The sequence below is a fragment of the Polyergus mexicanus genome, unplaced genomic scaffold (assembly GCF_030449975.1).
Source record: "Polyergus mexicanus isolate NDT 795.1 unplaced genomic scaffold, iyPolMexi1.0 SCAF_9, whole genome shotgun sequence".
In the NCBI taxonomy this organism is placed as follows: domain Eukaryota; kingdom Metazoa; phylum Arthropoda; class Insecta; order Hymenoptera; family Formicidae; genus Polyergus; species Polyergus mexicanus.
Window position 1 is genome coordinate 2,635,892 of NW_027223329.1, and position 24,651 is coordinate 2,660,542.

Below are 24,651 nucleotides of genomic sequence, written 5' to 3' on the forward strand. Positions count from 1 at the left end.
TTCCGTAGCTCGAAGACGTAAACGTTGGCTTAATACGCCAATTATATTCTTTCTTTGGTATTCGAGCAAGATGGATAACAAAAAGTGATTTATAAACCTGTGATTTATATATGAATTTAAAGGAATTGAATTAAACGTGAAAATTTCTCATTCTATGTAAACGTTATATTTTAAAGATTTATAAGAATTAATATTGTCTCTTTTATTGTATTTACAACATTTAATGAAAAATAATTATGTAGGATAAGACAAGATTTTGGATTGCATCCTGTACTTCAATCGCATTTTTAAAAGAACGTTCGATACATCATCAGGGAGCATAACGGTACATTAGCCTTGGCGATAAAGAAACTGCGTACTTTTATTTTATTTTGGGACATTATTTTTGTTCCTTTTGGCTACATATAATTACACACATGCTATAGTTATGCCGTGTATTTGTACAATAAGAGATTCATGTATGTAATAAAGTATAATAATTATTATTTAAAAGGGACTCTTTAAAGGGATACAAGGATTTTATATCGTAAGGATCATTTTACATATATATATATATATACAGAGTGTCCCATTTTAATCTCCTCAGGCAAATATCTCAAAAACCAAGCCCGGAAGAGAAAAATGTTTCAGACAAAAGTTGTTTGGTTTCGAGGGGGCCATAAGATGGTACCATTGGTTTGACCTTGGAAAATCATTTGAAGGTCACGTGAAGGTCAACTTTAAAATCTTAAATAGAAACCCCCACTTTTCATTTAGTATTCTTGTAGCTGACATCGAGAGCTTTCCAAAACACTATAATAACACTATAATAAAGTATTTTTTCATTAAGTACTTTTTGAGTTATTTTATATTTTAATCTGACATATTTTGATATAAAAAATTAAATATTTCGTAAAATATTCAGTTTTCGATAATTTTACCGTAATACTTCTATGTACAGAATAATAAGACAAATTAATTAGTGCCAAAAAAAATAAATAATTGTTTAAAAAAATACATTGTAAATAATTTTCTTAAAAACAATTTTTTTTTTATACTAATTGATTTGTCTCATTATTCTGTACATAGAAGTATTACAGTAAGATTATCAAAAACTAAATATTTTACGAGATATTTAATTTTTTATATCAAAATATGTCAGATTATATAAAATATAAAGTAACTCAAAAAGTACTTAATGAAAAAATACTTTATTATAGTGTTTTGGAAAGCTCTCGATGTCAGCTATAAGAATACGAAATAAAAAATGGGGATTTCTATCTAAAAATTGAAAATAGAATTTAATATTTTATCTAAAATTTAAAGTAAAAAATATCATATATATATATATATATATGATATTTTTTACTTTAAATTTTAGATAAAATATTAAATTCTATTTTCAATTTTTAACTTTTATTGATTGTATTATTAGATTTTTATATCTTCGTAAAAATCGTTAACATGAAAATTCCAATTACGATTTTAATGAAATCCTTATATAAATAAATATTCACGATTTCAAGATGTTGATAGTTGATTATATATTGCGCATTAATTATCATAGAATAAATTTATATGTAAATCTTTTTTTCTTAAAAGTAGAAAGAAGTCTAAAAGTCTCCCGAGGCAAAAAATAGAAATAAGAGCAGTGTAAGTAGGAGCAAAAGCAAAAAGATTAAAGATAATATATTCACGCTTTTTTTTTTTGTATCGTTACAAGCGCGCGACATATAACGGCTCTTATAGAAATTGCTGAAATTCCGAGAAGATATCAGAAAGACCTGAAAGTATTAATACGGCAATACGCCGTACGTTATCTCCAAATCACTGTATTCGCATTAAATTATTCTGCATGCCACACGACAGCGCCGTCAACAGAATGATTTATCACTCCACCGTTGGAATGGTGGTATAAAATTCAGAAAAGTATATTCGTCGTGATTAATATTAATTAATATTCCTCTTTTTTTCTTGCAATTTTATCGATTTTACTTTAGATTGAATAAACAATTTTTATCGTTGAAAAATGATATTCTAAAATTATTGTTTCAAGCTATGTTAATATTTTATATTAATATTTTAATATTTATTATTTGTTTTAATATTTTAAAATTTATTTAATATTTTAGAATTTATTAATTAATTTCTTTTTTAATTTTTTATATAAGTTACATATGGAAAAATTTAAGGCAGCACATTTACTTCAAAACGCAGGTATATGTAAGCATTCGTAAATTTCAACCGCTTTAGATTTCGCAGTTGATAGGTATTTCCTCACAGCAAAAACAATTACGGAATTGCGTGCGGCTAATAATACGATCCACATAATCGCGTTAGAAAAATACAACATTTTTGTATTCATGCATTTCTATAACAATATGCAATGAGATGCGGTTATCTTGCGTTTGCATTAGCTGTCGATTACATCGTCCTTAATTGAGCGATGGCGTGATTTTCATGTATCCAAATCTTTATTTACACGTTACGTTATGCTAATTTATCGACATAGATATAAATCTTTACGCATTTTAATTATATCTTATAATACTTGTGCGTAATTAATAATTGAAAAAAGTAATTGGAAGTTTCACAGCAAGATCGAAGTAAATTTGTCATTTGTAAAGTTGTGCAAATTATTGATTTTATCGTTATAGAATTAATTTTTTTCAATACAATGTTATATTTTTTAGAAATTATTAGCTTACTCTCTTTATTTGTACTCTGAATTTTCCAATTGATTTTATAATTAAAAATGCAACTTTCGTACCTTTCTCATTTTTTAGCGTCTATGAAATCGTGTAGTTTCCATGAAATTTCTCCAATAGATTCAGATTGTAGATTGCGTTATCGTAATCGGCACTCGTGTTTTGCATAATCGACTTGATTCCTTTAAATACAATATAAGTCACAACACATTTCTCGCAGAAAAATTATTGTCGTGTACGTAGCGCATTTAACATCGACCCGTTTTTATCGTCAAACGATTTAAAGGAAAGATCGCGATAATCAAAAATATTAGAAATTAAAATTCCTAAAATTTCATCGCATACGTAATTAATAGCTGGACACGTCGCCAAGGGAAAGAAGAGAATAAATATAGCAGTATCACGATAAATTTGAAACTATCACTATTATGTAACTCTCGTGTCTCGAGTATCTCGAACCTGCAATATTGAATTCCATTAAAGAAAATTCGAGACTCCGATTAAATCGATCAGTGTGCAAGATCGATGATCGTTGTTGCTTTCTAGAGTTTTCAGATGCACTCACGTTGATTAAATTTTTTATTACATGCTTGTAAGATTGAATTTTTTTTTTAATCATGTGAAACCCGATCAGCTGATTAACTGATATTAGTTATCGCCGAGACATTAAATACGCGGATTTTATTTAGTTGTGTTTATCTGCTGTATATTTCTCTCTTAATAATATATGTATATCTGCTGTTATCGTGAATTCATTCCGTAAAATATCGAATTTAGAAAAAATTTACATAATTAGTATTGTATTGCTAAAAGTATATATATGAATATGAATATATTATTATTATGCATTTTATTAAAAATCTTTGAAATAATAGATTAATTATATTCAAAGATAGAAAGATAAATAGATGATTCAATTTCGAATTGGTATTGAATCAATATTATCTAAAAATTGCCAGAGAGAGTAAATCCGATATTTCACGCATAGCAACGTGACGTAACTCAAACATCGCGCCGCCTCTTCATCACGTCGTATGATACGAAAACCTATATTTGTCGCAAAAACACACCAGAGAGATCACACTACGCGTTGATAGATCAATTAAGAGATCATATTGGCGACGCGGAAACGAGATACAATTGTCTCGGGAACGGGGGGATCGCGAACGTTGAGGCGCGAGGCGAGAAGCACGCGGCCGGCTCAGCGCTCGCTCGCTATCAATGGCCCAGTTGACGTTTGATTAGAATAAGGTCTTATCAGCGTGAGTGTACGCGGGATACTGAATCGTGGAACGGGATATATTCAGTGCCCCTCAAGTCCGGGCCCCTCTTCGCCGTTCATACCGTTCAAAGTGGAGGGACAGACAGGTGCCTCGACTTCTGTCTGTCTGTCTGAGGCCGCTGCCTTGGCCGCTTATTCACATTCGCGGTTAAGCGGTTAAAGCGACACAGGCATCTGTCAAAGATTGAGAAGAGATCGTACGGAATGACGGATGATCAATCGGCCATTGTTTTTGTAAAACTGGATAAAAAGAGATTTGGAAAACTGGAATTTTCGAATTTTTTTCATTCTTCCTATATTATTTGATATATTATTATTGCTTTTATGTTTGTGTTTATCAGATTTGGATCGGTAAACTGAAATGAAGTTGATTGAAAGAGAAATCTGTTTTTAAGAAAATTATTTACAATGTATTTTTTAAAATAATTATTTTTTTTTTTTTTTTGCACTAATTGATTTGTCTCATTATTCTGTACATAAAAGTATTACGGTAAGATTATTGAAAACTGAATATTTTACAAGATATTTTATTTTTTATATTAAAATATGTCAGATTAAAATATAAAATAACTCAAAAAGTACTTAATGAAAAAATACTTTATTATAGTGTTTCGGAAAGCTCTCGATGTCAGATACAAGAATGCTAAATAAAAAATGGGGGTTTCTATTTAAGATTTTAAAGTTGATCTTCACGTGATCTTCCAATGATTTTCCAAGGTCAAACCAATGGTACCATCTTATGGCCCCCTCGAAACCAAACAACTTTCGTCTGAAACATTTTTCTCTTCCGGGCTTGGTTTTTGAGATATTTGCCTGAGGAGATTAAAATGGGACACCCTGTATATACAATATATATAAAATTATAATTAGGAGAATTAATTTTGTGTCTCGTTTCCAAATCATATAGAGATTTATGCAAATTTGTAATTTTATAAAAGTCCAGGTATCGAGAAATAAAAGAAAGGCATCACCATAAATCGGTATTTAATAGGAAGTCAATTGGTTTCAATGTAATATCATAATTTAAAGATCGTCGAATAAATGTTAAATTTATCAATACAACTTCACTTCACAAACTTCATATTTCCATTCGAAATGTAGTAACTTTGTTCTCTACTTTCGCAATGATTAATGCATGGTCTTTATAAGAGATAAAATTTCGATATCAACAACTTTTCGTTAACATATATAATTAATGAAAATATATAATAAATCGCATAATAAATCGCAATAATTTAATATATAATATAATATAATATAATATAATATAATGCAATATATATAATTTGAAATAGATTGAAACGAAAATTGGATGCTTTTGGCGGGATCGAAGCGATAGATTATTATTGTTTTATTTGTCAGAGTCAAAGAGAAAAATGTACGATGCGGACGCTTTAATACCCGGCGTGTAATCAACGATTGTCCTCGAACCAGCACAAAACTATTCACATTTTTCTAGCGAAATTAGAATATTTATAGACAGATATCTCGAGACAAGACGATCTGAGAGCTCATTCTTTTAGATGGCTGATTAATGATAAGTTTCCGCCGTTTTTTATCAAAAATTGGGCATTTATTGTGAAAGAACGGAACTTAATGTTTTGAGTCACTCCCAATGTAAGTGCAAGTTCTTCTTGCGTTTGGCACGAATCTTGATCCAATAATGCTTCCAATTCCGCGTCTTCATACACTTTCGGCCTTCCGCTACGTTCTTTGTCTTCGATGTCAAATTCACCGTTCTTAAACTTTTGAAACCACTCACGACAATTTCTCTCACTTAAGGCAGCCTCACCATATGCTTCTACAAGCAATCGATACGCCTCAGCTGCAGATTTCTTCAAATTGAAGAAGTAAATCAAAAGTTCTCGCAAATGACGCTTATTCGGCTCAAAACTCGACATTTTCGCACACAAAAGAATATATTATACTGATAAAAAATCACTAATATTTTAAGGTTATGTTATTGATTGATATCCAATCTTACGATAAGGACGTTTTACATCTGACAATTTTAACCATAACTTACTGGTGGCGCCAACTTTTGTCAAACGGCGGAAACTTATTTGTACACCTATATGTAACGGGCAGAAGGGTGGACTTGCACAAATTTAACCGAATGTTTCCATCGGGAAAAAAACGGCGCATCGTTGCACTTAAGAGAATAAATAAGATCACATATATATATATATACATACACCTTGTATATAAATCATACTCTTAACGCTTATCATTCATTCTCGCTATCCAATCGCCTCTTTTGACAAGTGTTATAGCATAAATCAATATACATCAAGGAATAATCATGTCCCGCGGAAAGAATGTTGCGGCGCCAGCGAAGAATCTGACACGATAAATGAAGCACACCTGTTCTTCACGTACAAACACGCACACACGTATACACGCAGGTGCATAAGCGATGCCGAGCGCGCCTTATTATCCTCATTTGAAGTCTCATCCTACGAGTCATACGAGAGATAAACCTGTTGTATCTTTTCCGGATCCGGTTCCGCGTACACATTCCGAAATTGAGCAATCGCAATTTTATAACGCACGAAGGATGAATTGCGACGAGAGGATTCGTGGTGTTGTTATTCATTAATTTGTAATTAGCACGAAGCAATCTTAAAGATGAATTGATAACAATTTCACGCCATCTCCCATTCCACATATAAATGCTTTTCGCTTCCTTATAGAGAAAGCTTTGTTTTTGTGATAAAATTTTTTTTCCAGTTTTCTATACCAGTATATTTACAATATTCCAAAACGTCGAGAAAGAATATTTAAAAAAAAATGTCCATACGTGTATACAGGGTGGCCCCGAACGTTTCAGCCAGATTCTGAGATCTTATAGGAAATTTAATACTGAACAAAAAATTTCCTATAAACATGGGTCGAAAAATACAATATTTCCTTAAGAAGTTATCGAAAACCTCTGATGCAAAGGAAAAGCAAAAGGTGAAAAAGAAAACGAAACTTAATAAATTTCTTGAAAAAACGATAAAAAGAAAAAATAAAAATCTTTTTTTTTTTTTAATGAAAATAAAATAAATTTTTTTAAACTAAAATAGCACGTAGTAGAGAATAAATAAATACGAAAAAACTAACTGTTCTCAAAATGTCTCCCCCTAGCTCCAATACACTTTCGGCATCGAGTAATGATCGATCTAGTCGCTTTACGGATTTTCTCCTGATTCAACTTTAATCGATCTAACAATAAGTAACAAAAGCACTTTTTGTACGTTTGAAACTGATTATATCAAAATCTATAGAACGTATCAACAATCATTTTGATTTCATTTGAAAGATAATTTAATTCTCTACAACTTTTGTTTCGGTACTTTTTGTTAAAAAGACGCACATTTTCTATGATATTTGGAAAAATATGTAAAGTAATCACGATTTCAGAGGTTTTTGAGCGATAACTTCTTAAGAAAGCATTTTTCCACCATGTTTATAGGAAATTTTTTGTTCAGAATTAAATTTCCTATAAGATCTCAAAGTCTGGCTGGAACGTTCGGGGCCCACCCTGTATATATGTATAATATATGGTATATGTACGGAATATTACCTAACCTCTAACTTCCAATTTTTGAAATATGGGGCTAAATTTTTTTAAATGAATAGAGTATCATTAAAGGATGGTTGGTATTGAATTTGTGGTGAGGCTTGGTGAAAACGTTCATTTTTGATAAACTTTTGAATTTTTTGAGAAATGTTTATACACGCTCTAACTTTTGCAAATTTTTAGATATCGAGTTAAATATTTTTACACAAATAGAGTATCATTAAAGGATGATTTGCATTGAATTTGATGAGGATCGGCGAAAGGATTCATTCCCATAAAATTTTGAATTTTTTGAGAAACGTCTGTACACGTTGTAGCTTTTGCAAATTTTGAGATATCCTCTATGAGAAAGTCAATATTGAAAAACTCGCTTGCTCTAAGGAGCTTAAGCTTTGCGAGCGAAATAAAATGATGAGGAAGCAAATTGTGCATGTTTCTAATTCGCACAATTTTTTTCATATTTTTCTAAATGCGATAAATACATATTTGTAATCGTCGATAAATGGCAAAAGAAGTGGAAGACTAAAGAAATCTCGAAAAACATCTGAAAAAAAACGCAAGTAAAGAAAACAGAATACTTGTAAATAAATGAAGAAGCATCTAAGAGGCAGAGGGACTTGAGAAAAAATTTTTACGTAAACAAAAAATACATGTAAATTCAATATTTTCGTAATCAATGTAATTCACGAGAAGGAATGTGGAATGCAGTTTACGGAAATGAAAGGGTTAATACTGCCGGAGTCTTTCTCTCCGTTCATCTCTCTACTCTTCTTTCCCTATCTGTCAGCTGTTAACGGTCCAGCTGACTGGCTTAACGACCGCCGCTTTTATTTGCCGGCATCTCTCGCTATCGATTGTCGTTCAGTAAACGGCTAATAGCCACCTAACGTTGAGAATAATAATGGGGGGCTAGACGCGTATCGGGTGTCAGAGCCGAAACAGATCCGAAAGCGCCTCGAGGCTTTTTCCTCGTAGCCTCTCTTGAGCGATAAAGCGGCACGTCAAAGCAAAGAGTCTCGTGGCTCTATCGTGTAATATCGTGATTTACGATGTGCTATAATTCTAATGTAATTTAATGTATCAATGATGCCGGGCGTGGCAAGGCAAGCAAGCAAGTCTTCGTTTCTGATAGAAATCTTGCTCCTATTTCAAATACTAATACTAAACTTAGCTCTTTGATAGCTTTCGAAAATGTTATTCGATCTACCTTAAAAATTTCTCATCCAAGTTATAAAGGATATCATTTGTTAAATTATGAGAAACGCGCGTTAATAGTATTGTAGCTATATTTTATGGAGTTTTGTCTTCATTGTCTTATTGTCTTCATTTATTAATAATTAGGAGAGTAGAGAGAAGAGTTGGGTATTTTATGCAATACTATTTCAAAATTAATATTAGCTAAAATAAAATAATATAACATCTCCGCGTGTCTTATTAAAAATGATATGAATAGCGAATAGTATTATTAAATATTAGAAAATTAAAATTTTTGGGTCTAACACTCCCTTATCTCACGCCGAGCAGTTAATGGCACGTCACGATGAGGATAATAAGGGCAGTCAGATATTTGATGTCGGTCAAAGAAGGCTGTATTTTTTTCTAACGCATTTGAGGGATATATGGGAAGATCCGCCTAAATTGCTATGTGATATTTTAAATTGAAATCAACGATATATATATAATTTAGTCGTCGATTTTGTAGGCAAAATTATGTGTTTCTAAAACTTAATTATGAGAGATATTATCTCTAAACTTGCGATTCATCATCATTCAATCAGTGAAGTTTTAAATCATAATATAAACGAAAGGGGGGGGAAAAAAAAAAATAAAGTTGGACTTTGTAGTTTGCACACCATGATTGCGCGCGCCGCACAATCACGCGACCTAAAGTCACTAGATGACAAAGTATCGCAATTTTGACCGTAATCTTAAGATCGGAGCGAAAATGGCGTCGGATAATGTACAATAGATAGTGCATACTACAGATAGCATACATAAAATGTGCACTTTATACGTCAACAAAAATTGATAATCATCTTAAATTAAATGTCAAACAAGATAAATGTCGAATAAAATATTATGTGAATGTTTTCCATGGTTTGTGACATGAAATTTTAGTTATAATATTTTCTTTTTTTAATTAACTTAATATTTTTTTGATATTTTGGGAGTTTCGAGTACATTGTTAATTTTGACAAAGAGAAATATATGTAATTAGTCAAATGTTAATTTGTTGAAAAAAATAATTTGAACCTATTATACACTAAATTGTTTTATTACAATTTAAAATATGACAAATTATTTTCAATATTTTGCATTTATATACAATATATGCTTTCTTGTTTATATAAATATATTTTTATCATATTTCTAGTATCAAAGTACTTTTACGTATAAAAGAGGAATTATATAAGAGAATTATATAGGATATATATTGATAAAATATAAAATATCTTATCATCCTAATACATTTAACATATTCAAGCGTTTAATTAAAAGATTTTTTATCTTTGATATTATATTATATATATATATATATATATATTTTCCTCCATATTTAAATTGGTATACCTTTTATCATTAATTATTATTTTATAGAATTAATATATTGAAAGCCAACATTTTTCATTGTATTATGTCAGATTCCGATAATTTAGAGATTTATTTCGTCGACGGAAGAGTATTACCCATTTGTGATAGAGAGGAATTCTGTTTCAGTTTTCAGAAGAGACGCATAATGTTTTCTGAAGGTAAGAAACGTATCTAACAAACATCGATAAAAAATATCCGAATTTACATTTTTTTAATATTTTCTAATAACTCTATAAGAGAGAGAGAGAGAGAGAGAGAGAGAAGTGTAAGAGCTAAATATAATAATTAAAAAGATGGTATAGAGAATAATTATAAATAAAAATTCCAAATAATGCACTTTTAAAAAGGTCAACTTCATTATTTTCTTTCCTTTTATCTATATTATAATTTAAAATTTCACAAAAATTAACAATTTTAAGAAATTAGGCTCTCGAGTGATATCAGAAATGTCAAACAATCGCGGGTTAGTAAGAGCCAGAAAAAGAATAGTAGTGCGTCAGTTTCATAGAAAAATAAGTTTTCTATGAAACTGATCGTGTGCACAGGGCAAGAAATTTACTTGGTGCTATACCAAGATTTTCTAAAATTGATCTCAATTCGAGATTTATATTAACCCCTCTTTATCCCCCTGGAGAGACGAGGGCGAGAAAAATATCACAAAAATTAATTGTCCCTACAACTTATTTAATTATACCTAGAACTCAGTCTTATTTTTTTACAACTTATAAACAAAGAATAAAAGTATTAAAATATTATTTTGCCTTTTAACGATGTCTTGATGTCGATTTCACTGCATCTTGATTAAGTTTACAAGGCAATTTTTTTATATTTTTTTTTATAAATAAAATATTTATTATTATAGACAGAGAGAAAGATTGAAAAGATGAGAGAGATACAATGTTTATTAATCTAACTTGGTCAATATTAACAGTTGAATAATTAAATTCCTAAAGATCACTTCGACACAAGAGTCATTTTGATTAAACTCTGATTAATTCAACCAGCGATCAACTTATCAAATAATATCTGCATTTTATTAATATTATTTTGTTAATATAGACAAAATTCTTAATGTTATAGGTTGAAGAAAGAAAACTCACAATTAAATTAAAAACGACGATTTATAGAGTTAAAATTAATTTCGTTGTAGGCATGTCTAATTGAATAATCGATTTTCAATCATCGATTCATTATCGATTAAATTAATTAAAGTTTGATGGAAATAACCGTAATAGATTTTGCAATATTTTAGTGGACAATACCGAGAATAATGAGAATTCAATTATTTTGGTTACAATCAATTATTTGTTGGTCCCATAAATCTCGATTCAAATCTTTCTTCCAAATTAGTATTATTTAACGCGGGAGAAAAATTTATACATTTTTATATGAAATAATATAATGCCTAACATCAATACCTACATACATCTTTGCTTAAAATCGTATATGAAAAATGGATAATTGCTTAGAGAGATAAAGTTTTGTTATTTTGTTTAATTTAACAAAAATAAATATTTGCACGTCTACATATTTGTAATTATCTATTTTTAAGCATTAAGCAACTATCTATTTCTTGTGTTTTTATATCTGTGTCTGAGTGTAATTATCTGGCAATAATATTGTAGTTATTTTAACAATTAATAATCTATGATACTTCTCAATTAGAGTTCAGATGTTTAACATTTTCGCGAAGGTATTACGCCTTCTTGATTTATTGATTCTATTACTATTATTGTCCCTGTTGCAGCATGATTACAGCAAATATTTAACGCACATACAGATATATATGTATACATATATATGCTACAGTATATATATAATCGCTTCAAAATCATATATTCCATCCTTTGAAAGATGTTACGATTAACACTTTTGTCGTCATTAATACAATATTATTTTAACGATGTAACGATTACAAAATATTCGTAAATGAAATGAAGATTTGAACTAAATTCTAAGGAGAAGTCAAAAGAACAAGAACACAGATGCGTGCAAAGAGATAAAAATGACGAAATACGCGTCACGTACATATCGATTTTTTTTATAATTTAAATTTCTAACATATATATACAACACATGATTATTTTATTCTACATACAATTTCAACGTGCACAATGATTATAATAGCGCGGAAGATTATAAAAAAGACTTTTTTTTTTTTTTTTTTGTAAATTCTTCTTGGAAGAATATAAATATTTCGGTGGGAAATCTAGATTGGAATACGCAAAGTTTTTTTCGTTCATAGAATTTTATATGATTGATCGTGTATCTCATTTTTGACATATTAAATTCTATCAGTCAGTTAATCCGAAAAACACTCAGAAAGAAAATTTTAATGTCAAATAATAAATAAAGATCGCGCTTATACAATATATGAGAGACGCACGATTCGAGGAATAGAATTAAATGCCGATACAAAAATTGCGTTAACATCGACGCACACTTTTGCAATGCCAAACGTGCGACTTTCACTGCCAATGTACTTGCAAGGATATTTTCTAAGGAGTTCGCGCGTAATAACATCGACGGTGCACGAGCGAAAGTGGCACAAGGCGACATATAATACTGCGTTACATCTATTTATTACGTTGCTAACATGCATCCCAGCGGCCTGCAACGACTGATTTTCTGACATAGAGCGATTGTTTTAAGACGCATTTCTTTATACGGAGCGAAATGACTGTTGTAATCGACAAGTCGATAAAATAAATTTCAATATATATGCGTTATTTGAAAAAAATTTTCAACGCCTTTTAAACTCGTATTATACATTGCCAACAATTCTTTTTGTATCCAGTTATATATATATAATAAATATTACTGTAACGTACATACAATATATTAACATTTGCACATATATATAGTAACATGTGTGATTCTGCTCGAAGAAAGGAGGCTTATGGCGACCTATTTTATTTAAAAAGGCAGTATTTAAATCAATCAAAATCTAAAAATTCAATTTTAAATCCGTAATCCTCTTTCCTTCTTCGGGCAGGATCGTATTCTCATAAATAACAGTATAACAAGTATCACGCATTTAACTTATAGGTGACATTTTCGTATTATATTTACGTTGAGCGTTTACGGGATTGCAGCTTTATTTTAGAAATTTTTAATTCGACATATATAGTAATATTCCATTAAAGTAATGATAATTATTGAATCGAGTATCTCTACCAAAATAAAACTCGCATCTAATTTTCGCAAAAAAAAAAAAAAAAAAAAAAAAAAAAAAAAATTTCAACATTTTTGAATTCATTATTTAGTCGCATTGAGAATTTCAAAATTATTGCAAGTATCATAATATTTAGTCGCTTAATTATTTGGGTCTAACGTCACTCATTTCTTTAATCTATTTGGTCCTCGAAAGTCGCTGGGCATAATCAGGAAAAATCAGGAGCTAAGATTGGTTGCAAGTGGCAGGCGCCAGCGATCTACAACCGCGAGCTATCTGGGCGCGCCATCACTTCGAAAGCGATTGCTCCTCTAAAACATCGTTGGTTCTCAGCTTGATTTCCTTCCAGGAATACTGTATGTCCTTGCTCTCGCTAAACCGAGAGCAGATGGCAAATCGTAGGAAGTACGTGTCTTTTATCTTTGACGGAACGAGATGGATATTTCCCGCGCCGTTGATTCGCTTCAGAAGGATTTCATTGAGTTCGTTGGATCCCTATAAATCAGCAGAATTATTTCTGCTATTTCTTTCTCTGTCTATGCGCGATTTACCCCCAAAAAAAGCCTTTTACGATTTGTTGTAATACTGTTGAAGTTATTCGGCTCATGTGAAAATACTTGACATAATAATCGATTTTACCTTCAATCGAAAGCAAACCAGTCCCATGAGAACTTCACCCACGATCTCGAAACGAGGATCGGAGAGTACCAAAGCCTCGAATTCGTGTGCTTGAGCGATGTGCGATCTGATGTACTTCTGAAGGTTCTCGACTCCGTACAGCCTTAACACGAACCAAAGTTTCAGAGCCCGAAATCTACGTCCGAGTGGAATTTGCCAATGCTATAAGAAAATATACGCCGACTGATTAATGATAGTATCTTGCATAATCGTTTCCTAAAGTAATTTTGCCAATTAGACGCGTGTTGTCAGTTCAAGGATATCAGCAACGTTCTACACGTCGATATGAATTTAAACAATTTTCAACAGACGTTACCCTGTAATCCGGTGCCGAGCCCTGCATATCGTGCTTCAGGTACAAGGGATCGACATTGAAGGCGTTTATGACGTATGTCGGATCCTTGAGCCACATGGCCGAGCAGTCGAAATTCACTAGCATCCATTTGTGCGGATTGAAATTAAATGATTCCGCCAGCTCGATACCCTTCATTAAGTATCGGAATTCCGGACAAATAAAAGCGGATCCTGTAATCAAATGGATCTAACGGTAATATATCGTTATTTTGCACGTCAGTAGCATAAAAAAAGTTAATTCATACCCGCATAAGCTGCGTCTACGTGCAACCAAACGCCTTCACGATTCGCTACGATGCCCATTTCGTCAAGGCGATCGAAGGCGCAATTAACGGTTGTGCCTAAAGTAGCGACGGCCTATGATAATGAAGCAACTCTTATAATCTCAAATATTAATGTACATTTTCTTGCAATATTTTATAATACAATATTATATCATCGACTCTCTCCGTTCTCGAAAAAAGATAGAAATATCGGAAATAATATTAATCTAGCTGAATCTGAATTAAGCTAGACTTACGTAAAACGGTATAAATCCTTGCTCCTTATCCTTTCGGATTGCTTCGGCCATCGTGTCGCCCCGCAGCTTATATCTCTCATCGACATCCAATTGTCTGAATTTTACTCCACCGAGGAGTCCAGCGCGTTCGACCGAACTATGCGCTTGACCTAAAAAAAAAGTATAGTATCTCGTCACGATTAATCCGATTAAATAATAATAATTAATTGGCTGTCGAAAAATCTACAAAATTATTTTGGATGCAGCCTCACTCTCTGCTCCCTTTCGCTATTATATCAAATTGTTTACGTGACCGCAGCATTAACGAGCAATCAATACGTTTACCATTTACGCACTAATTATGTATAATGTCAATATATTTAATATTTATCGAAAATTATAATAACTCTTTACATTTATTACTGAGATCTGTGTTATATAAATAAATAGATGGGTTGTATTAATTATCACGAATTATAAAGTACGACAGTTTCGGGCATTGTTATTTGCACAAGTTATTCTTTTTCATATTTTTTAACGAACTATATATGTAATGTTTCGTAAAATATTATGTGAGTACGCTTTTATCAATATTTCCTATTGACAGCGAAAATTGTCGATATCTTTTTCAATCATTATTATAGCACGAAAGAAAGTAAAAAATATTTTATTCTTTCTTTGGACAATGGCGACTCATTAAGCATATAGTTTCGTTCGATATTTTTAATCGAAAAAAATAACTCGTCCATTATATACAATATATTCGTCGAAAAGGGATTACGGTTTTTTCTTTTTTTTTCCTCTTTTATTTTGATAGAGTGCCGCGAGATTATTGTGAGAATAGTAGAGAAAATTCGGTCTGAAATATAACTGGAGCGGTTATTACGAGTTGCCATGACGACAAAGTGCTGTTTGATGAAGTGCTGTGAACCCCCTACATTCACCCTATCACACTCCATCCCTCTCATTCTCCCTACTCACGTGCCTTTGAACTGATTTGCGCAATAGGTCACTGAAAGCGACCGGACACTTTTCAGCATATTGACACGCGTCGACGTAATGCAATAAACAGGAATGAAAAATTGCTTGAAAATTATACAACAATACAAAAAAAAATATAATCTTCCGATCAGAAGAATCTGTTAATCGAACAAACAAATAAATTAATTTTATATTATTTTTATCATATTTGATATTTGAGTATAAAAAAAAAAATTTTTAAGAAAATTATTTACAATGTATTTTTTTAAACAATTATTCATTTTTTTTGGCACTAATTAATTTGTCTTATTATTCTGTACATAAAAGTATTACGGTAAAATTATCGAAAACTGAATATTTTACGAAATATTTTATTTTTTATATCAAAATATGTCAGATTAAAATATAAAATAACTCAAAAAGTACTTGATGAAAAAATACTTTATTATAGTGTTTTGGAAAGCTCTCGATGTCAGCTACATGAATATTAAATAAAAAATCGGGGTTTCTGTTTAAGATTTTAAAGTTGACCTTCACATGACCTTCAAATAATTTTCCAAGGTCAAATCATTGTCACCATCTTATGGCCCCCTTGAAGCCACACAACTTTTGTCTGAAACATTTTTCGATTTAACGCAGTGTTTCTGAGATATTTGAGTGGGTCTTTTAAAATGGGACACCCTGTATGTCACAGTTCAAGTGTCTATTAAAGCCATTGAGTTTTATGCCTAGTTGTAGACGTACTTATGCCGTTGTTCGTTCGATAAAGATAAACGAGAATAGTTGACTGAGAAATAATCTATCCGAGATTATATATTATATGTCAATATTTCATTATATAAAATTATTTCTAAGATTAAAAAAGATTGTTTGAAGGAGCTATTCTACCGCGAGTTGTTTCGGCAAATTTGAACCGGTTCATAATAAATTTTCGCATGTCGATGAGAAATACTATTATAAAATGATTAGAGATGTACTCACAGGAACAATATGCGACTAGCTTGCTGATGATCTCATTTTCCGTCCAATCGGGATGCTGCTCTTTAACTTGCTTTATCTTCTTGGCCTTCGCTCCTAATAATGCTACCAAAGTAGCTTCGCTAGCAGTTCCCTGCAATTTAAACACGATTTTAATGGCATCTTTTTGACACTGTTATCTAGTATCTGCAAATAGCTTTTTGTAAGCAATAGTACTTTTAAAATATTATTTACCTGAATAACGCCACCCCCTTTTCCGCCGCTGCAAGCAAGAAACTCTTTCGGCAGGTCTAACATTTTTCCTAACCAGTCCAGCATGACTACTTCTAATTCGGTACAAGCTGGACTCGCAATCTAAAATTAAAGAAAATTACGCGTCGAAATTAACTAAAAGGACAATGCTAATTTTAACCTTGTTGATTTATATTTTCGCTTTTTTCACTAGAGTTTATTAAAATATATTTTATTAAAGGAAAGAGAGATATATTTTACTATTGTTTGACATGATTTAGGGTTTTATCTGCGATCGATTTTTTATTACCATTAAAACTATAAAGATAGAAGTGTAAGAAAATATGGATTTTATATGAAATAATTGCAACATTTAATATTTATGTCGCAAAACGAAAATATGCAAGAGATATGAGAAAAATAAAATTTCTAATTTTATAATTTTTTTATACTTACCCACGTGAATCCAATACAAGCAATAGCCCCGCTCAACATATCGGCCAGAATAGCCGGATATGATTGTGCAGTAGGGAAATAGGCATGGAACTTTGGACTATGCCAGTGAGTAACCTGTAAACAATTTTATCTTGATTCATTTGTTGCCTGCTATAAGGATAATTGAAAATATTGACGATAAAACTGACGAATTTTTTATTTTACAATTTTTCATCATTGATATTGTTTCGCACATGAACTTTATTATTCAATTAAATTCTTTCTGATAATTTAGAACATTTAAAATTGCTTACGCCTGGCATTATCACTCGTTCGATATCAGCCATTATATCTTTCCATTCCTCAGGGGATTTTGGTGCTTCGGAGGGCAAGAGGGGTTTCATGTATCCCGGCTCTACCGTAGGCAAAACTCTCCTGAAAGAATTATAAATAGCAATAAATATAAATTATTATTTAATACAGGCTTATCTCGCATCAAGCAATTTTATGCAAATGCGTTATTATTTATCTATCTTTAATATTTTCTAATTTTCATTATTTACTTTTATTATTTACTATTATTTATTTTATTATCTTATCATTTACCTATCTCTAATATTTTCTAAATAATCCGTAATATATCCCGCCATGTCTTTGGCGTAATCCTTGAAACTATCAGGATCCATGACTTGCTTTCTGCCGTCTGTAATATATATATTGAGACAAAAACGATTATTAATAGAATACAACGATGTCAAAAATCCATTCGAGATTACGTTGTTTTAATGATGTAATGAAATAGGTGCGGTTCCGATATCCTTGGCATATAAATACGCATATGATATGCACATTGAATAAGTCTAATATGCGTAGAATTCTTATTTATCTTTCAAGAATACGTGTTTATCTGTATATGAATGCAGAATGATAGCGATCAAATTTCCGTATATTACGTGCAGTAATAATTTATAGAGAACATGTGAAATATAGGTTAGGCGCGCTGTTTTGCCAGATTCAAGGAGACGTATGCTAAAATAAAAACGATGGTTGCAGATAAAAAGTGAAAGTGATACTTGTTGCCAGTTTCCTATGACTAGGATTAATTAAATTCACGGAAATTACAAATAGCGCATTATTTTTCCATACGTTTTCGATTGCATATGTCAGCTCAATATCGCTGATTTTAACAAGTGGAACGAATGAAATTATCTTATCTTATGTATGTCAGATATACGAGATGAAAGAGACGAAAGAGAGTTATTATTGATGACAATACTTTTTAATCTTTACATTTTTTGTTAACAATAATTTATAAAAATTATTAGAATTAATATCTATATCTTCTTTCATTACTTTATAATATTATATACGTTTGCTCTTTAAAATATATTTAACAAGGAAACTTTATCAGTGACATTTATACATTACACAACTTAAAGCGAGTGACGTTTTTATTCGCGTCACGAGCCGCTTTCTATTATTTTTGTAAAAAAGTAAATGACGACAGAAGTAAAATATATATATATACGTGTAAATACGTTTGGCCTTTCGAGCGAAATGTTTAACAAGCTAATCAATAATTAACTACGTAGAGCCTCCAATGACGTAGGTCTTGAGAAACTCAGCAGCAAGTGAGAGAGATGCATGCGTATCGTTGCCGGATAGAATGTCTCGACGAGATTGAAAGTGGAAGGAGAAGGACATCGAGATCGAAAGAGCATTTGCGACGATCAGTAAGATCGCCTTCGCAGAGAAGTAAGAGTGAACTCGTCGTGTGTGTGTGTGTGTGTGTTTGTGTGTGTTTATAATGACTATGACTCATTTTCATGGAGCAAGTTTCGTTCGAATTGTCGCTTGTCTATCAAAACGTGATTTTCGTCCGCAATGATTTTTTGTACTCGCGGGATTTCGCGAATTTTAAACATACGGTCGTACGAATAAAAATTGGATTTTGACAATAAACTCTTTCGCAATCTTATTACGTGACAAATAAAAGATATTTCCTTGTAGATTCTTACTTTTGTGTCATACGTATATATAATGATATCGTTGTTTTCGTTTCAAGATATTGAGTCATTCCTTATAGGGTAAAGGCCTTAGCACAGTCGATGTAGAAAGTAATGGTTACAATGTTTTGCTATCTTTTCATTATCGCTATTAAACTGTTTTGCATAAAAATGTCATTAAGTACTATTGCGAAAGAGTACTACTTGCATTGTGAAAATTTATAAATAATCAAAAATTTTGTATATATATACACAGGGTGGGGCATTTATATTGAGACACCTAAATATCTAAAAAATAAAGCAAGATAGAAAGAAGTGTTTCGGACAAAAGTTGTTCGGTTTTAAGGTGGTCATAAGATGGTGCCATCAGTTTGACCTTGGGTGGAGGCGCTTCGGAGATTTCAATGTCAATTTTGTTTTTTTTAGATGGAAACACCTCAATTTTTTTACATAAATCGATTCCTCGCAATATTCTGCATAAAAAGTTATAGGGGTACGATGGCCAAAAGTTTAATAGTTTATGAGATATTTTATACTTTATTTTATTACATTACTTCGACATAATTTTACATATCTCATAAAATTATTTATTTTGCAATAATGTTACTTTAATATTTTAAGCTCAAAAAATGAGAGACATCAATTGGTGTAAAGAAACTAAAACAAGATTGACATTGAAATTTCCGAAGCGCCTCCACCCAAGGTCAAACTAATGACACCATCTTACGACCCCCTTAGAACCGAACAGCTTTTGTCCGAAACATTTCTTTCTATCTTGTTTTATTTTTTTAGATATTTAGGTGTCTCTCAATATAAATGCCCCATCCTGTGTATATATGCATAAAATTAAAATATTATGATTTCGTTATAAAACTGCATTTTATTACAAAATTAATTTTAATTATATTAATTGAAAGCTTACTCCTACCAATAATATCAATAAAAACTGAGGAAAAAAAACGGATAATACTGTTTTTTATATATATTTCGGAAATACTTGACAATCGCGGAAATGCTAATCAGAATTCTTTCGAATGTAAAATTGACTAGGATATTTTCTGAATAGGAAAGAGAGAGAGAGAGAGAGAGAGAGAGAGAGAGAGAGAGAGAGAAAGAGAAAGAGTGCCTTGGCACGTCAGGAAATGAGGGTGTACAGTAACGAATGGCTCCTGACACGATAGAGGAAATTCCCGCGGCTGTTGGGAATCCCCGTTTTGATACCCGACAGCAAACATTTCTCAAAAGAAAAATATAAATACGCTTTCCGCATGAATATGTTAAGATTGTGAGTTGCATCGAACTACTTTTGATCGGATATGTTAATTATAGAACCATATCGTGATTTATGTATTCGTGAATCTCGATAATGACAGAATGTATTATTCTTAAGAGATGATATATGACAATTATTTTCGCGTACATATATTTGTATATATGTATCATATACATATAATTATATCTATCATTTTTTATTCATCGAGAAAAAATTTGCGTTGATTTTTATTTGTATTTCGCGCGTGTCATATACAATTAAATGTATTGTAATATATTTGAATGATAAAGAATTATAGTATTCAATTATAGTGAAATGCGTCGCTGTGTATTTCGTGAAATATGAATGATTGCATAAGTTCGTGCCCGATTTTCATAGATGGCATTAAATTACTGCATGTCGGAGTTCTATTGTTTTCGTGTGGTAATTGTTGCTTACACCGAATAGATGACGTTGTCTTATGTCAATTTAGCGTCAGATATTGTTCAGATAAGTCCATTTGTGTATAAGAGAAATCATTAAAAATGGAGGACGAAAGGTGCATTTGCGGCATGTAATGCTATATGAATTTCGGAAAGGCGTGAGTGTTGGGATTGCACAAAAAAATATTCAAAGCGTTTATTTGGACCGCGCTCCTGCTCTCCGAACAGTCAAAAAGTGGTTTGGCAGATTTCGAAATGGTGATTTCAACATGGAGGATCAACCCCGCTCTGGACGGCCTTCTGGCATCGATGATGACATTGTGCATGCCTTAGTGGAAAGAAACCCAAGGATTACAACTGAGGATATTGCTGAGAGGCTGAACATCGATAATTCAACCGCTTTTCGTCATTTAAAAAAGCTTGGATACATTTCCAAGCTTGATACGTGGGTGCCGCATCTCCTGACTGAAAGGAATAAGCTGCAGGAAAACTGCAGGAGTTGCAATGGGAAATTCTGCAGCACCCGCCATATTCTCCAGATATTGCGCCTTCAGATTTTTATCCGTTCCGGTCTTTGCAGAATAGTTTAAATGGCAAGAATCTCAATTCCGAGGAAGCTGTCGAAAACCACCTTACAAACTTTTTTCAAGAAAAACCAAGTTCTTTCTTCAAAAATGGAATCGACAAGCTTATAGATCGTTGAAAAACCATTGTAGAAAAGAATGGGGACTATATAATTGATTAATAAAAGCGTTATCTCTAAAATATAATCTATTGAAGTTTATATTTAAATCGAGCACAAACTTATGCAATCACCCAAAGCTTTTTAGATCCCATTAAAGAATTTTAAGTATAATGTCAAACTTCATATCGAGATTTCTCTTAACATTCATTATTTACGAAATAATTCGCATCGCTCAATTTTGCCAAACGAAATATTTTTCTCTTATATTTTTATTATGATATTTGTTATAATATACATGATTCTTTCAAATAGTTTCTTGAGATTCCATACTATTTATATTTTGCAAATCATATTTTTATGCAAGTAATAAAAAAAACTTATTTCGTACAGAATATTTGATAAAAATGCAACAAGACTTTGTTTGAAATATTGTAAATGATAAAACCAGCTTGACGCGAGTATTTATCAATTCTTCTCTAAGAACATAATTTAAATCAAATATCGAATTAATTATCATACTTATCGCTCACGGAATATTGTGTCGTAACAGGAAAAGTCTTCGATGAGATGTAAGATGACATTTAGTAAAGTACATGCCTAAATACTTTTCGATAAGGAAAAAGATAGCGCGCGTCTCTAACTCAATAGCGTATCTTTCACTTATACAGTATAAGGATTTTCCCAGATATCAATCAAAGTCGATAAAGTTTTTTTTCGCGTCTCGCCGATATGTGTATGAGAAAACGAATGAAAGCAACCAGAACACTCTCACACTGTATTTAGGTGGATGTCAAATATAGCGGGCGTCGAAAGCGTTTACTCTTATTCATATAAATATCCAGACAACTATTTATAACGGTGTGAAAATAGCTCAAGCATTAGATAATCTCAAAATAATGTTTAGTCCTTCTTCATACAAAGTTTAATCGTCGTTTCTCTCAAGAACGTAACAGATTAATTCAGCAAGCTGATGCTATTACAGTGCGCTCTTCAGTCTACTATATCGGAGCGGAAGGTTTAACTAAGCGAAAGCTCAATAATTAGCTTTAGATACTGTATAGAGAGAGAGAGAGAGAGAGAAATTAGGGCTGTTATAGTTGCATAGATTGATATAGATCGAAAAGCTTCCAAAAGTCTAAACATTTTGCGAGATATCACTGAACTTGTTAAAGGTTTAAATTATCCTACATTCAACATAAATCTGTCATTACGAGATCTCGAGTTGGAAGCATCGATATCGTCGAGAAGGAATATAAAAAATAGCGATAACAATATTTAATTTGTATTGATCCTATATTTAATCGTATATAAAAATAATTGGAAATAAATTTGGAAGGTTACGTAGCCTTTGATTTTCGCGCGATTATTTATAGATAGATTATCGATAGATAAAAAAATTTTTCTAAAGATTGATAAAAAATTTTTTTAAAGATCCTTTATGTTACAATTGAAAATAAAGAATAAAAGATCTATTTCTTCGAAAAATGTGAGGAGAGAACTAGAATATAGTTTGACATAAGTTGCTAAACACTTATTGAGAATTTGTTCGCTATTACACTTATTAATTAATAATTAATTAAACGAAAAGTTAAGACGCAATCATAATTATGGCGTTGCGAGGTAAAATCAAAACTCGACTCACGCGTATCCGAGCGTGCCTGGACGATTGGCAGGACGGTGTCTCTTGACAATGTCGAGTGACGATATCCACGTGTCTGCGGATGACAGGACGGTGATACCGCGTGATGATCAACTGGTATTCCGCGACGGATTGCCGCTCCGTTCGCGTCTCACCGCGCTTTATGTAACACCCCACTCTTCGCCGTTCGCGCCGATCGCCTTACCTTGTCCCGAGTTGCGAGTTCACCGAGGTCCGATATCGATAGCGGGATACGCGATCGATAACGGCCGGTCTCACCCGATTAACGGCGTAGGCCGCAATCAATTTTCTTTTTTTCCACGTTGATCGTGACAGAAAGTGCGATTCAATTTGATTTAATTCATTCATATACGATACTTGTTTATATGTTACTTGACATTGTGATGGTGAAGGATTAATGTCAAATAGATTAAATTAAAATTAAATAGAATAATGAAATTATTTTTGAATCAATGAAAGTCTCGTCTTCGAGATTTTAATTGAAGTTCTTCCGAGTATTTTGGTAAGTTTACGCGAGAGATACGTGCCGTTTAATGTTTCGAAAGAAGTATGTCAAACTGATGAAATCGTTAAGAAATGCCTCTCAGGTTTAGCAACACTACTAGTAATAAAATAACGTCGAGGAATTTAAACTTGGTACACACTATATGTTTTGTTTCATGTATATCTACTCAGTAGTAATTTAAGTAAGCTATTGCTGAAATGTATTTTACATATACTGGGTGGCCCATTTTAATCCATCCAGTCGAATATCTCAAAAACTAAGCCCGGAAGAGAAAAATGTTTCAGACAAAAGTTATGTGGCTTCAAGGGGGCCATAAGATGGTGATAATGATTTGACCTTGGAAAATCATTTGAAGGTCAAGTGAAGGTCAACTTTAAAATCTTGAATGGAAACCCCCATTTTTTATTTAGTATTCTTGTAGCTGACATCGAGAGCTTTCCAAAACACTATAATAAAGTATTTTTTCATTAAGTACTTTTTGAGTTATTTTATATTTTAATCTGACATATTTTGATATAAAAAATAAAATATTTCGTAAAATATTCAGTTTTCGATTATTTTACCGTAATACTTCTATGTACAGAATAATAAGACAAATTAATTAGTGCCAAAAAAAAAATAATTGTTTAAAAAAATACATTGT

At 31.7% G+C, this 24,651-nt stretch overlaps 2 protein-coding genes across 5 annotated transcripts in view; one reads left to right on the top strand and one right to left on the bottom strand.

Moving 5' to 3' along the window:
• Nucleotides 1-24,651, top strand: part of LOC138936260 (uncharacterized) — a 383,952-nt gene that overhangs the window by 140,299 nt on the left and 219,002 nt on the right. Inside the window, exon 1 of one of the 4 annotated variants that reach the window (XM_070301523.1) lies at nt 19,191-19,212. The exons of the other annotated variants lie outside the window; for them this stretch is intronic. The gene's annotated coding sequence lies outside the window, so the exon portion shown is untranslated. Of the gene's footprint in view, nt 1-19,190; nt 19,213-24,651 lie in introns of those variants that run through there. 4 annotated transcript variants of the gene reach the window in all.
• Ddc (aromatic-L-amino-acid decarboxylase) lies at nt 11,227-23,622 on the bottom strand. Its single transcript, XM_070301521.1, has 11 exons — nt 23,486-23,622; nt 18,064-18,160; nt 17,772-17,892; nt 17,479-17,592; nt 17,026-17,145; nt 16,795-16,924; nt 14,854-15,002; nt 14,579-14,690; nt 14,296-14,504; nt 13,941-14,141; nt 11,227-13,796 (listed from the first exon to the last, which is right to left on the bottom strand). The coding sequence occupies exons 2-11, from the start codon at nt 18,141-18,143 to the stop codon at nt 13,590-13,592; spliced, it is 1,443 nt and encodes a 480-aa protein (XP_070157622.1). The 5' UTR covers nt 18,144-18,160; nt 23,486-23,622; the 3' UTR covers nt 11,227-13,589.